General features: G+C 34.3%; 1 protein-coding gene and 4 non-coding genes across 5 annotated transcripts in view; 1 reads left to right on the top strand and 4 right to left on the bottom strand.

Moving 5' to 3' along the window:
* Positions 1-742: 742 nt before the first annotated feature.
* Positions 743-816, bottom strand: Trnai-aau. The gene has a single exon. It is a non-coding gene; the product is annotated as a tRNA-Ile (tRNA).
* Positions 817-2,045: 1,229 nt separating this feature from the next.
* Trnai-aau lies at positions 2,046-2,119 on the bottom strand. The gene has a single exon. It is a non-coding gene; the product is annotated as a tRNA-Ile (tRNA).
* A 2,551-nt stretch (positions 2,120-4,670) lies between these two features.
* Trnai-aau lies at positions 4,671-4,744 on the top strand. Its single transcript has one exon. It is a non-coding gene; the product is annotated as a tRNA-Ile (tRNA).
* A 297-nt stretch (positions 4,745-5,041) lies between these two features.
* Trnai-aau lies at positions 5,042-5,115 on the bottom strand. The gene has a single exon. It is a non-coding gene; the product is annotated as a tRNA-Ile (tRNA).
* A 1,283-nt stretch (positions 5,116-6,398) lies between these two features.
* The window catches only part of LOC113504441, a 34,436-nt gene continuing 24,976 nt past the window's right edge, over positions 6,399-15,858 (bottom strand). The window contains exons 5-10 of the mRNA XM_026886728.1: positions 14,978-15,111; positions 10,690-10,834; positions 10,343-10,605; positions 10,125-10,262; positions 9,750-10,052; positions 6,399-9,670 (exon numbers count right to left, since the gene is read on the bottom strand). Of these exons, the coding sequence (XP_026742529.1) occupies positions 7,181-9,670; positions 9,750-10,052; positions 10,125-10,262; positions 10,343-10,605; positions 10,690-10,834; positions 14,978-15,111 (3,473 nt within the window). The 3' untranslated portion in view covers positions 6,399-7,180. The remainder of the gene's footprint in view (positions 9,671-9,749; positions 10,053-10,124; positions 10,263-10,342; positions 10,606-10,689; positions 10,835-14,977; positions 15,112-15,858) is intronic.

Below are 15,858 nucleotides of genomic sequence, written 5' to 3'. Positions count from 1 at the left end.
TCTAGTAAGTATTAAATGCAAAATTTTTATTCATCTACTTATCAGTATTTGTGTGAAAGAGCTTAAGAATAAAAATCGAATGTTCTCCTAAAGACGATTGGATGATGAGAGGTTTGTTTTCTAAGGAAAATGATGACGAATTTTCTTCTAAGAGCGTGCTTGTAGTATAAAAACCTTCTTGGTCTTACTAGGAGATTAGCAGTTGACGGTTTATTAGTTTACCCAGTTCGGTGGCTTTCAAAAGGCATAATACTTAAATTTTGAGCAGCTTCGACACCAGTTAATTATATATTTAAACGAGTATTTCGCGAAACAGTGTCAGACTGAAGTCAGTCAACACGAAAAACAAATTCTGCCTCATTTTGAGTTATTTAAATGGTAGTTAAATATTCTACGAGTGAAGGAAACGGTTTGAGCTTCCACTATGCAATGTACGTGTTTACATACAGGTAAGGCTTTACCTTATATATCGAAAATTAGATATAATATTTACAATATGAATAAATTCTTTCGACAATTTAATTTATTGTTAGTTTCAAGATTTTGCTTTATTATAGAAGTGAAAATATTTCACTATAATTGTTATTATTATGAGTGGCGTTTATTCTGCTTTGATAGGATTCACCGGACGCGACAAAATAAAAAAAACGAATGATAGGAAAATCTCATTTACCTTTGCTTGTTAAATGACTTAATAATTTCAATAAGAAAGCCAATGTTTGTGTTAATAAAAAATATTTAGTGGCCCATGAGGGGATCGAACCCGCGACCTTCGCGTTATTAGCACGACGCTCTAACCAACTGAGCTAATGGGCCGATGGATGTCTAGTATTGAAATAACGGACCAAGTCGAGATATTTGCGAATGTTGATAAATGATAACGTAGCTAATTTATTGATTATTTACCATCAGTACTTATCTATAAGAAGGTAAACTACTTGCATTTCGTCAAAAGCTTTCATTTTAGATTCACAATCTTTAAAGTCCATACTGGCTGAAATCAATGCAGAGGTGTTAAGTAATTTCATTTAAGACTGCGGTTATTTACGCGGACTGAAGTCCTTCAGATAATGATGATCAAACGAATAAAATATAAAAAATATCACTTTAAAAATAATCTAGACAGTACCTATGTGCTAGAATAGTAAAGACTGCAGACATCTATATTAGATGATTACACATTCATCCATCATCAGAAATGCTCTTTAATATCTCATTTTATCATAGACTAGCTGTTGCCCGCGAGTTCGTTCCCGTGGGTAGAAGATATAAGTTATGATTTATACCTGCCCTGTTTTTTTCACATTTTCCATTGTATCTTCGGTCCTATTAGTCGCAGCCTGATGGTTTATAGCCTAAAGCCTTTCTCGATGAATGGCCTATTCAACACATAAATATTTTTTCAATTTGAACCAGTAGTTCCTGAGATTAGCGCGTTCAAACAAACAAACAAACAAACTCTTCAGCTTTATATATTAGTATAGATAAAGTTTAAACGTAAATGATTAATGGATAGAGACATGATACACAATGCTGGGACAACTCTAAGTACTGAAATAGAACCTAGAAAAATTGATCTAGATTTAATCTAGAGTGCCAAGACAGATTAAAGTATAATTTCAATAATATATGAATAATGATGATTTGAATATCGTTATAACTAAGTCTTGTATTGTATTGTCTGTTTGGCAGTCAAAAATCCTTTTGTGTTTTAATTTATTAAAGCGCTATGCTACTGAAAATATTGAGAAATTAGACGAAATATAATGCCCTCAATAGCTAAGTTTTGGCAAAATACGTTCTATTGTATTGAAATTTAGAAACAGTGAAATACTGTCATTAATAAATCTTTTATTCTTCTGATCAAAACACGAAACCCCATGTTTCTGGTGGAAACATTAATTACATGACACAGCTGACAAACTATGCATATCAATTTATGCTATGAGGTATTGATATACTCACAGCTCACTGAGAGTCAATTGAATTTCTGTGTACGAAAGATGAGCTCTTTCTGTGGAACTGTGAAATACAAAAAGAAATTGTGGCCCATGAGGGGATCGAACCCGCGACCTTCGCGTTATTAGCACGACGCTCTAACCAACTGAGCTAATGGGCCGATGGATAAGCAATGCGAAATACGGCACCACATTGTCTGAAAACAATTTTTATTTTTTATACCCTAAAAATAAAAACTCTTATCACCGAAATTACGTAATATAGATACAAGAAAACGCGATGATAAAATTATCTTTTACATAAACACCGAAATGTCAAACGAATGTTTTAAATAAAGAAATCAGGGTCAAACTCTCGTCTCAATTAAAAACTCTTTCGGTACCGACCTTTATAATGCAAATCTAAAATTAATCACTATTAACAAGTAGCGTTTTGTTTAGATAGCACATCACAATGTATTGTAATTATAGGGTTACGCTTACTCTTATATCGCACCTGTTCTTTTGGGGTTAAGCACGAATTAAATCATAACACGCGTACCATGACCTTTTGAAGTAAGACTTTTTTAGTTGAAGCGAGATGGCGCTATACATTTTCAAGTGTGTCGTCTCATTCCCGCACCCGTATCAGTTTTAGTGTGAGGTCGTGGTATGCTCCCGGGTCAGATGCCTCGATCTACTTTATAATTATTTTTACATTACACACAATAGCTTATTTTGGCTGACACTAACACAGTACTGTGCCCGTAGACTTAAAATTCAACAATGCTCTTACAAAAAATGGCGAAAACGCTCAATTATTAAAACTCTCTCCATGTTTGTTTTATGAAAAATCAAATTAATATTCCTGTCCGGAATATTTAGCGCGCTTTTGATTAGACAAAAATAGTTGCACTTCCAAAATATGTGTCTAATAGGAACATTTAGTTCTTACAGCATTTATCAGAAGAAATACTGAAGAGGTAAAAGCTTGGGCTCTAGACTTACTACATAGATCAGGAACATTGTGTTGGCAAAATGCTTCGAAAATTACGAAAGATATCAAATTTAATCCATGACTTTCATTCATCGGTCATAGTAAATCGCGGAATTGGGGCCCTGTCATTTAATTGTAGTTGTGACAGAGCAGGAGACATAGAGCGCCCTTTCTTCTCCACAACAACCGCAATTTCACTTGATAAAAAAATACACAGATCCCACAATAACATAAAAACTTTGATTGAGTTGTTACGCTACGTTGTGAATGGGACCCTATCGATGGAGCCGTGCATCTTCCCACACTTATCATGGCACAATAGAGATGGATATAATATCCATCATCTCGTCTAGAACACATTGAATTTTGATTAGAGAACGACCTCCTTTGACTTTCATACTTATTGAGCTATGAGAGCATCTTTGCACTATATAAGGATGGACGGTTTAGATACAGTCAGGGGCAAAAGTTTGTTTCATCGTGTTTACAAAAAGTACCTGGCTATGTGATCACACTAATGTTATAATTGCGAAAGTATGTTTTGTACCTCTTCTCGCCCAAACGGCTAGAGCGATTTCGATTAAATTTATTATGGGAGTAACTGGGAACACGTTGGCTACTTTATCGGACTTATATTTTTGCTTTATTTTTTTTGTACTTCTACAGCACATTCATTCAATAACTAGCCATATTTTATCCATAATATATTGGTCTTGCAAGCACAAATTTTATTATATTTTTCAGTATATTTTAAGTACGTTTTATGCTGACTGTACCTCAGCTAAGTTTAGTATAGTTCCGAATATTTTAAATAGCTGATAGATTATAGCTTGGTTAGTTTAATACATATTACGCGATTTTATCTATATAACACTTAAAAAGTTAGTTATTGTGATAACGAAAAACAAGAAATTAGATTTACCTGCAGTTATTTGCTTCTAGATTTTAATAATTCACAAATATTTAACATTCTTTTATGGTCTATAATATATGAAATAAAATACGTAAAATTTTAATAATGTTTAATTAATTAATGAAAACCTCAAATTACCGTTATACTCTCGTCGTTAATAAATGAACTTATAGCTTTATTGAATTTAAAGGATAACGGTATTAATGTCAATTATTTCATTTGGAAGACTTTACGATTTCGAAATGAGGAAAATTGTGTGTAAACTTAAAAATGTTCGTTCGAGATCTGCTTGTAACGATGAAACAGTTGTTTGTGAATTCCGTATATTAATTTATATACAACGAGCTAAAGCAAAATCGATATTGTTAGGGGTCCTTATTCAAAGGGTAAAATGGGAACCGGCTGACTGTCAACCGGTTGTATCTCGACATAAACAAATTTCTGAATCGTCAACTTTATGCTATGCGTGTCTTGTTGATGTTACAAGATCTATTAGCCATCATTTTACATTGTTATTTTACCACGCGATTAATTGACGAGCTCTGATTGCACTTGCCTCATGCTTGTACAACGAACAGGGTGAATATATGTAGTTAGTCGGTAGAAAATGCTTCCGAGGGACGAGGGAATTTGTGACATTAACTTTTGGACTTACTAAAAGTTAGCAAATTCACGTTCGTTCGTCATTTGAATTTTTTCATTAATCTTTATAGATACTTGTATGACTTTTTTCCTTTCGTTTTTTAAGCCTTAATTTTCGATCGTAATATCAAGTAAATGATAATGTGTGTTTTTATCTGAAGTTTCGCTTGTAAGTATCATCGGCCCATTAGCTCAGTTGGTTAGAGCGTCGTGCTAATAACGCGAAGGTCGCGGGTTCGATCCCCTCATGGGCCACAAAATATTCTTTTGAAAAAATATAAATAAACTTTTTCAATCTCAAATTATGTTTTGTAGGTAATTCAAACTTTTGACTCTCTTGGACTCTCTTTTTCTAACAGTAAAAGAGAGTCCAAGTTTAGTTCCCTGTTAAGTACCTAAGCATAAATATTATAGGAGACAAATGTAGAAGGCAGATACTTTGAGCAATAAAAACACACTTTCACAACAGAAATAACACTTTTTGGTACACTTTAGTAAAATTATTAAGGCCAAATCTTTAATGCAATTGGCTCATTAAAAAATATTTTTTTGTGGCCCATGAGGGGATCGAACCCGCGACCTTCGCGTTATTAGCACGACGCTCTAACCAACTGAGCTAATGGGCCGATGCGAAGTCTTGCCAAACAACGATGCATACAGTTTTGTATTATCTCATTATCAACATACAGGTCATAAATATATTAATATTATCACAGGCTATAACAACGTCAAACCCTATTTAATCCTCTTTAATCCACTGTTCTGAATTTGAATACACATCAAACATAGAAAGGAACGATTATATGGTTTTTTTTTCATGTTATTCTAATACCGAATGTTAAATGATATTTGGAACTAAATTCTATTCTGATTTGCATAGGTCATAGTGCTGCGTATAATTAATTATTCAGACATTATATTCATAAGTGGGAAGGTACGTCTATTATTTAATCCTTGCTTTTATTCTCTGCCACTTTTGTATACTCCTAAGATTTTCAAATTCAACTTATGCCGCTGTTGGTTACATGTAGTTATAATTTACTTGAAACCTAACACAGTTACACATATATTATAAAACCCGTTTTTAATAACGGTTTGTTCATGTCGATTTTTTCACCTTTATTTTAGTTAGGCGGGATAATTATCGTAGACATCGTAAGACTCTTATCAACAAAACCTGAACCGCCCCCGCCCCGTGCCATGCAACGGCTCCCGCATTTAGTTGTTTCAGCTTTCATCAGGCATATTGGAAGAGGCCTGCTACCAGCCATAGGACATCTACACGCTAGTATTATAACATAATTACCACATAATATATTGTCAATTCAACTATTTTTATGATTAAATTACATTACATTCTTTGATTTTCATCATTCATACCCAACAGGAATTTATTCCTCCGAATTATTTTGAATATTGTGTATTTTGTAAAACGTTCAGGAACTCAAGCAAATTTACTATTTTATATTCTTTGCAAACAAGTAAATACAGGCCTTATAAAATTTTAACATGAACATCAAAAATTCAATACGTCAGCTAATGAATACCGATATTAATTTCGATAAAAAATGTTCACACAGATTGAAATACATAAATTAATTTCATGCGATCAAAGATATTGCATTGACTTCGATTGATTGTTATTTAAGATGCGTAGGAGTTTAAAATTCGCGTTTTATAAAACCGACGCTTGTCCTGACTGTTAACAGATGTCGGTGATAATTTTAACATACTGCCCGTGTGCCGCGTCAAATTTGAATTAAGTACCGCCAATAGCACTTAAAACAAATAAAACAATCAATTGAATTTAGAATGCGCCTTTTAAAAGTAATATTTTGATATCAAAAAAGTTTTAAATGTTTTTTGTCTAACGGTTTGTAAATGATTCGCAAATGAAACGACAAAAATATAACACAACATAATATATTATTCATACAAAAATATTTTCTAAAAATACTTTGTTAACAAAGTCTGAAAATATTATCTTAACACAAAACAGTTCCGACAAACGTTAACGAACTACATTATCTACAGGTTACATTTATATTGCAAATTATCTTGTTATAACATTTAATAATACGCTTAAAATAAATTTTTCAATAAATTATTGAGCCTCTTACACATACCATGCACCATAATAATAACTCCAATCCATTTATTTCCCGAAATACTAATAAAAATTTAATTGCACAACCGGCCGGCTATAAAATTTACAAACTCGTAACATTTACGTACATATATTACACAAATAACAACTAAAACCTTATCAAATATAAATTGAGCACAAAATGGCATAAGAATTACGATTAACACGAAATAATGTAATTATTAAAATGATAAATAAACATTTAGGCACGAACATCTATGGTGGGCTGGATATAAAATATTCTCAAAAATTACGCGACAAAGAATTAGTCAGGTGCAGTAAAGTTTCGATCGGAATTGAGCACAGAGTTTGAGGTATAAATTGGTGACTATCAACTTACTTTATATAGAAATCTCGTTAATATTCACAATTCCACATTTATTCCAATATCTTCTACATTCTAATTTTATTAAAATGACATACTCTAGTTAAACTACGCCGTCATTATATAAGGTACATTAAAATTAAATATAAAATTCGCTATCCATAAGAGGTTAAATGTATTTGTTATTTTTTATGTACAAAACATTAAATTATAAGTTAGCCTAACATTCTATGGTATGTAAGTAAGGGGCGTCTTCTAATTTGCTTATCGATGCAGCTGAAGCTCTGCCATCATGGCCAGTCATTATGGATATGACACTTCTATGCTCCGAGTCACTGTCTCCACTTAAAATTATATTTGTCTCTCCCATGAACCCGGAATCAATTTGTTCGTGACCCTGCATCGTCTTTTGAGGCTCAAACGCATTCAAACCCAATTCCGCGAACATTTCTTTCGAGTCGTCAAAGTTTCCAAAGAATACGGAATCTGTTTCGACGCTTTCTCCACCTGATTCGCTTCTGCCGTCGCACAGTGATTCTAAATCATCTGTGTCTGACTCGATCTGTAATTGTATGACTGGCGTCTTTGTCATAAGTGATCTGATAGCTGGCAATGACGCTGGCTCCTGAATCATAGACTTCACGGGTCGCAACTGCAATAAGTATCTTGCTCTACGTTTGGATTCATTTGAGTCTGTACTCATGTAACCAGAGTCTTCTGTCCTGTACAGTTTTCTTATGTCAGTGCGTCTTGACCTAGTTCTAGCTGATCGGCGACCAGACCGTCTAGCATTTAAGTTGTCGATTCTTGAATATTGCGGGAATCGATCCCTCTCCTCTAACATCCGGCGTCTATCTCCGGGTGGGCTTTCTCTGATTGGGGTAGAGAATTTAATAGAGGCATCAGATCCCCTACGTTGCTTAGGTGCTATTGGTGGTTTCGGGTCTTTCTGTCCTTCAATATGTCTAATCAAGTCAGGCGCTTTTCCGGATCTCATGAAAGCTGACAAGTCTTGACCAAATGTAATACTTCCTCGCCTATTGTAGAATTTCATATCTTCCTCTTGAGCTTTAGCTTTAGCTTCGTAGATTTGTCTCAGGTTGCCAATCTTCCTCGTCGTAATGGCAATTGGTGATTTTCTACACGATTCACTTTCTGAAGATGTCGATTTGTATTTGAAGCTTCCAGCGGATTTCAAAAGTATCTTTTCGACACGTTTCTTAGTATCGCGCCTGTCAAGAGTATCTGGATCGAATTCAGATTCGTCAGTGGTAACGTTGCGCCTATTTTCTACTGGAGAGCCTCGCACTTGTATAGTTAAAGGACCGGGAGTTGAGAAATGATCTACGTTATTGTACAGGGGTTCCGCATTGTTTATGAATACTTCGCTCCTGGCAGGTGTAACTGGATTCTCATATGTTCGATCAACGGCCATCTTAACATTAAGCCAACTACTTGTCAACCTTTCCCTCGTACCTTTCAGGTCCTGGCTCTGCTCAAATGAGTCATTTTGAAATAGTTCTGGACCACAAGCTACTGAAAATCTTCGCCTTCTCATCATATTGCGTTCTAAGCTATCAAACTCCATGAAGTTATCCTGACTGCTATACATCTGTTTTTTCTTTCGATTTGAAAGAGTATTATCATCGCTGTGATAGTGAGAATCTGCTGCTAATACAGGTATAACTATTTTGGGTGCAATAGGTGTTATAGTCTCTATCTTCATTTCTTCAACTTCTGTTGGGTCGACCCGTTTACAGGTATTGAGTTCACGTATAACAGCTTCCATCTTAACTTTAACCTCAGGTGGTATTGGAGGTTCTTCTTCTTCAGATTTAGGCGATTCTGGTGACTTTACTGGAGGTGGTGGCGGAGGAGGAAGTTTCTTTCTAATACGACGCGATGTATGACTAGAAGGACTCTTCTTTTCTTGTGGTGGAGTTGCAACAGCTGGTTTAGATACTTTTTCTGAGTTATTAATGTCAAACACATTGATATCCGGAACGGTGTTTACTCTTATAATTTCAATTTCCTTTGGATTGATTGGTTTACTGATTATTTTCATTTCTTCAAGGTTGAGTTCTTTTGTAACATTTTCCTTAGAACCTAGTTCGCGAATACTGTCTTTAACAATAGCTTCTGCAATTTTTGGTTTACTTTCAGGGACTTTAAGTTTCTTTTCCACAACTTTAGGCTTCACTTCTGCTATTTTAAGTGTTTTAACCTCTTCTCTAATTGGCTCGGCTGGTATAGCATGTATTTCATCTCTCTTCTTTGAATCAATAGATCTTGGAGTTCCACTTACTTTTGCAACCGATTTCAGTTGCTTAGAGTTAGTCGAAGGTAAAGGTACTTCATCTAACCATTTTCTGACAATCCTCTGTTTGTAATCTTCACTAACGCAAGTTTTACAAGAGTTTGATCTTGTTAGTGCAACCTTGTGAGTTCGAACCGAATTGCTGTCGCAGCCTGGGCATCCACCACAGACAGCGGTCTTTCGACTGTTTTCTTGCTTAAGACTTATTGCACTAAATCGACGACCGCGTCGAGCACAAGGTATATCCCAACCAAGATCGATTGCATGGTACAAATCTTCTTCAGGAATATCGGATAACATTGGTATAAATCGTTTTGATGTCATTTTTTCTTTAGCGACGGACATTACTTCTCGAATTTTAATTAAAAACTCGATAGCCGCGGGAGGTGGGTTCTGAAATACAAAGTAAAGATGTACATAAGTTTAGAACAAACATCGATTTTTACTTAACATCTTTTATAATGTCACTTACCTTGAGATGTTCTGTTTCGAAGAAAACTGGGTTGAAATACAATTTCTTTCGGTAATGCGCATCTCCATTTGAAGATGGTAGTTGTCTATTCGAGTTATAATTATAATTGTTTTCTGCGGTGCAATCTATGATGGAGAGTTCAGAATGGGGTGCTCTTTCCAAAGTATCTGGTGAAGCAGAGCGTCTCTGAAAACGCTCATGTGCCCGTTCAGGTGTATTTCCATTTCTTAGTGATGGCCGAAGAGTTTTCTTACGTCGGGAGTGAACCATAGCTGATATTACATTCGAATTCAGTTTCTGAAACTAAATACAAAAAGTTATTACATGTTTCTTAATGATGACATTAGTTTTGTGTCCGCTATTGTATATATTTACCTTATGTGAAGAAGGATGATTATTTGATGAAGAATCAACAGTGTCTTCAGTGTGTTCACTGGCATCCGAAAACCCAGCATCATGCATAAAGTCTCCTCCCATATCGTTTAGTTGTAACAACGGATTGCTTTTCATCATCTAAAAAAAACACACAATATAAGTAACAAGTCTCGAAAACGATACTATGTAATATATTTTAATCGATTAATTGCTCTTACCACATTACTCATATCGATTCGCGATTCCATAGACCCGTTATCAGTTGACATGGTATTCGAGTGATTCTGTTCAGGATCTTTCTCCTTTCTCTTCTGCCTTTGTTTGTAATTAACGTAGAAAATGATCCCGGCGGCATACACAAAGATCAGTAGAAGCACGCATACTCCAATAGCCAAGGACTCCAAAACGCTGAGACCCTGAGATTGGGGTCCTGATTCCGATGGAACTATTTCACCAGCGTGGAACGGTATTGAACGTACATCTGTTGAACAAATTACATTTATGAGTTGGATTCTGTTTTTAGTTTGCGAGTATATTTTATAAGTTTTGCGAGTATGTGTCTCACCTAGTAAAGCATTCTGAGTGGCTCCAGCGACTCTAAATGCTGCACAGCTAGCAGTAAGGTGTGTCGAAGTCGATGCTGAGCATAGAACGTGGGCAGCCACCAGACGGCCTTCAAGCCGCGAATGCAGAGCCGCTGATCCACGCCACTGTCAAATAAATTCCAAATTTTAAAATAATTTAAGATTTTTGTTCAAAAATGTTATAATGCGACCTAAAGACATAAAAAATTGCACTAAGCTTAGCACCTCATATTCACGAACCGCAATTTTAAGCTGATTATATCTACAGTTATCAGGTGCAATTCGTTGCAGCATTTGTCACTAAGCAGGCATGAGTTTTGGTCACAAATCACTTGATAAATAAAGATTAAAGAAAAAAAGAGTTAGGATCGACCAAAACCGTTTGCGAACATTTGTTAACATAATATCGGGCCTGCTCAGGGTTAGCCGGCAAAACAAAATGTAAATGCGAATCCATCTTATAACTTTATCACCGTGAAGAGATCTAAATGTGGAGTATTTGGACGTATTATACAAATTGCTCCTTTGACGCCTTCGTGTTAATCTGGGATTGCATCGGGACCGTGTTGCATTTCAACACGCGCCCGTCCGACGCAGACATTTGCTCGATTGATGGATCCAACAAACTGTAACGTTTGTCGAGACCGCACAAAAATAAGTAGAATTGTAAACTCGAGATAATATCGGCGCGACGATGCAAGTATGTCCCGTTGCCGACCCGATTTATATCAAGAAATTAAATTATTTTTATATCATGCTTAGTGACGTTGATTCGCAATTGTCGTTAACTTAAATCTTCTTCATTTTTAATAACGTTGTTAAAAATTAAGGAAGACACTTCGGTGGCCGAAGTCAAGTGTAAACACAGTTCTGTCAATACTTCTGTTTTCGTCGATAAAAAACGTTGTGTTTTTGTTTTTTTTTTTTATAGTACGATTTAATATTATCCTCATCGGAGCCGTAAAGTTTTGGACGATGAAACTGGATTAATTCAATTTACATTTTTATACGAGAACTTTTTATGCTGTGTCAACATTAAAAATATTGATTCCGATATCAGAAGCGGCTCGTGCCGTCTCGTATTACCGTTTGGCAAGTTTATTTATAATATCGTAATTTGTAACTTCATTGGTATAAATGGTAAAATTATAATGCATGTTTGAAAAGTCAATATAAGTTTGGTAATTGGGAATTACCAAACTTATATTCAGTGACTTTTAGTCTACATAAGAGTCGTCATATTTTCACATGTAGGTAAATACATCTAAAGTTAGACATTTTATAAAATGCATCTAGATGATCTGCAAAAGCTAGGTCTTCTCCGAATAAAACATCTAGGTCACAATGACCCTACACTAACAGGTTCTAGTAAATACTAGGAAAAATGGTAGCAATACGTATCTGTCAATTCTGAGTACGTGGACAGTTCCTCAACATGAATGATAGTATCTCAACTATGGAGTGACAGCGAGGCGCTAAAATGATACTTTTAGATAAATCATTATAATGCTTCATCGGAAAATTCACTTACAGGTAATCTTTAATTGCATGTTCTAATTAATAAAAAAAAAAACAAAAGAACGCTTTCTTTTATTTATTTTTCATTATCTTTAGGTCCTATTTAATCATCTTTTTCTTTTAGTTTATCAAATAAAATGAAAAGTAGGTTTGAAAGAAAAATATTTATTACAGTTTTTTTTTGGGTTATCATGGCTCATATTAGTATAGTAATTTATCTAAAGCAAACATTTTAGCTGCCAACATAATAATATCTCGAGCAGTCATTTTATCTCAGGCAAGTAGCCGTAACGCCCGCAACTAGTATTTCAGGAATATTAATGTTAAATTTGAAAACCTCACACGATGACTCTACGCCATGATGGATTTCTTGTCAGATTATGTATGGCAGGGCAACTAACCACCTGTTTTATTTATATTATTGCTTTTATTGTAATGATTGTGGTACTTTATAAGACTCCTACTAAATATGATTTATAATTAAATTGGTTTTAAGGGATAATAGAACGAGACTTGTAATTATAAATACCTGATGACTTGTATGTCTATTGCTTTTAATATTTAATTACCTTATGCTATTAAAATTTAATTTTAAATGCTTATAATTTTATTTCCTATTTTTAACTTCTTGATTCTTTTCTATTGACCCTTCTTTTGAAAGTAAACACCTTCTGTTTTTTTTTATATCTTAACATTTCAACACCTGTTAATTTTTAACTTTGATAACATGTGAAGGTGTGAACGTAATCCTATTCGGTTTCCAAGTTTAAAAAGGGTCAAGTCTTAAGTACCTAACTATCAAAGGACCGGTTTTTGTCCACGATTAACATTTCACGAGAGCAACGCGTTTATTGAGCTGAGCTTGGTACTTGAAAGTACTACCGTCCTGAGTTCGTAGGTATATCTCTGTTGCTAGATGTGACATTTCGTTTTTGATTAAATGTATGGTTATTAATGAAAATTCTTGTTTGTAAGAGTTAAAACGAAACTACGTTAAAGAGTTCACCAGCTCATGAACCGTTAAAGATAGAATAGACAGTTGATTTTTACAACAAATATGTATTAAAACAAAATATTGCGGTTAAGCAATGGTCGTTACAGTCATAAATGCATTTGTCACCTAATCGATTTTTTACCTCTGCCTCCCATAAAACCACTTATTGTAGTCGCTACTTTTCTGTAGAGTGCAAAATAATAAGAGAATACATATTGGGTATAAAATCGGGTTTTACACAATTGCTACCTTTATTTTCAGGGGTTGAATTATCGAATATCAAAACCGCATTAAGATAAAAACAATTACAATTTCCAACTTTCTTTTCATTGTAACTAAAATAAAGGAGAGTCGAAATATGATAAGCATCTTAGGAGGTCCGTTTCACCCATTCAGCTAAATAGTAAGTGACAAAAAATTAAAAAGAAATTTCTTAGAGTATATCGTGTAATACGATCTCTTTATCTGTGTATAAAGCCTGCTCCACATCATATTGTTCAAGTTATGATAGCGATCTCCGTGAATGCACTTGCGTAACAATTTTTTTTATGACTTGAAATTGAAATTAGTCCCGTTTAGGAGGTCGTTTAATTACGTCTGATAAAAAATCCAATAACATGTGAAAATAATTACCTTATTTTGATAAGTTTTTTAAACATCTCAAATAAGGATGTTTTTGGCCCAATATTGGTAATGATCGACTTGGGTGGTAGTCAACCGTTTTGGAGTTAAATTGTATTAATATCTTTGCCATACCTTTTGCATGCTTTGGGTAGCTGTCAAACTCATAAACAAAATTAAATAATTGATTAAGAACTTTGTGACTTTGAAATAAAGACTATAATCCTTTTTAACAAAGCTTTTTATCTATTTTTTTTTTGTATGTTGGTAACTACATGGTTTTGGAATTTCAACATTTTATGCTCTCTTTTTATCGCTTAACAGGCGCCACTATTCCCATTAAACCTTATTTAAGTTTATATCTATTGTTAATGAAGTAGGTAACATAATTAAGAACTATAATAAAACTCTGCCAGTGTGTTTATTACTTAATTTAGGTAAGCTATAAAGAAACTGTGGCTTGGAACAATTAATGTTCATTCAATGGAAAACCGTATAGTTATGGCGTTATATACATGCTTAACAGACCTAGCACTACATATTAAATATTTAATAGTAATACGTATTAATTGATGGTACAAGAACGTCATCAAATCAATTGGAATAGTATTCATCTGAATCTACGTGACAGCTTTAACTCTTGATAAAAATCTTTCAAATTTCTCCTAACATTATGTTGTAAACATATAATAACTCTTGTACTTGTACCACTCCATATTATTGGGTAAATTCCATTAATCAAAAAGAGTGTTACTGAAATCAATAGTCGCAACTCGCAAAACAGGAGATCGAAAAATGAGCCTCAGAACTCAAATTATGCAGTAGCAAAAAAACTAAACAACCCGGTAGAGTCGAATACCAAATCAATTACTACTACATCCCAAATTAGCACTTATCAGAAACCTATTTCGGCAAAAGACATATATATTCAAAAAGAGTGCTACTGAACTCAATAGTCGCAATTCGCAACACAGGAGATCGAAAAGCTAGCCACACAACTCAAATTATACAGTAGCAAAAAAACAAAACACTGCCACTCGGTAGAGTCCAAATATCACATCAATTACTACTACAACCCATATTACTACTTATCAGAAACCTTTTTCGACAAAAAACTAAAATTCTTTCAATCTTACCTGTAGAAAAGTACTGCCTTCATCCCGGTAGAGTCCAAAAGGCACGTCGTTATCCACCACATCCCTGAGCGTCACCCATCCAGACGCCGTCAAGTACTGGGCGCTGGTCACCGCACATATTGCATCCTCCACATCTAAACCAATGAAAAACATAATACTTTATTATTTCGTTCAAAGTAGAGCTTCTATAAGTAAGCTCTAATAAAAATCTGGTCTGTGAACTCGCTCGTTGTTTCTTATTACTTATTATAGGGTCAATCTAAAAAAAATTATCCGTGAAAATATCAGCTATCTAGCTTTAACGGTTTATAAGATACAGTCTGGTAACCAACGGATATTTGGGTTACGTGCCTTTGAGTATGAAAACTTAGATAACAAGCATGCAAGCAAGATTTAACGACATTTAAATGCACTCGAGACATCAAAGCTGGCTTTTAAGATTACTGCGTAGTTAAAATGTTGCCGACATGTTAAATAAATATTGTATTACGAGTTGTTACTCTAGCAATATAAAATGGAACGTGAACTTCATGTTTATTCTGAATCTACATTTCATCTTTATTGCGTTATCTATCACTGATGGTTGCCCTTATCACTCTGTTCAAGTTTAACAGCGATAATATATACTAACTATAGATATAGAGTATCTTTAAGACAATACTAGTTCTGAGTTACTAACGTAAGCAAAAAATAAGATTGCATATTTACTAGGATCACCTTGTAATAACATGAAATATATTAATTAAAAAACCATAAATGCCAGTATTAAATTCGAAGCGAAAAATCTAGGAAATATTAATGAATCGTTCAATATTTGCAATGCCGTGTTATCCAAAGATAAAGTATTTAAGTTTAATTCAAAGACCTTGACAAATTGAGTT

This window comes from Trichoplusia ni, chromosome 2 (assembly GCF_003590095.1).
Source record: "Trichoplusia ni isolate ovarian cell line Hi5 chromosome 2, tn1, whole genome shotgun sequence".
NCBI classification, from domain to species: domain Eukaryota; kingdom Metazoa; phylum Arthropoda; class Insecta; order Lepidoptera; family Noctuidae; genus Trichoplusia; species Trichoplusia ni.
Note: the sequence above shows the minus strand (reverse complement) of the source record. Positions and strands in the feature narration are given on the sequence as shown.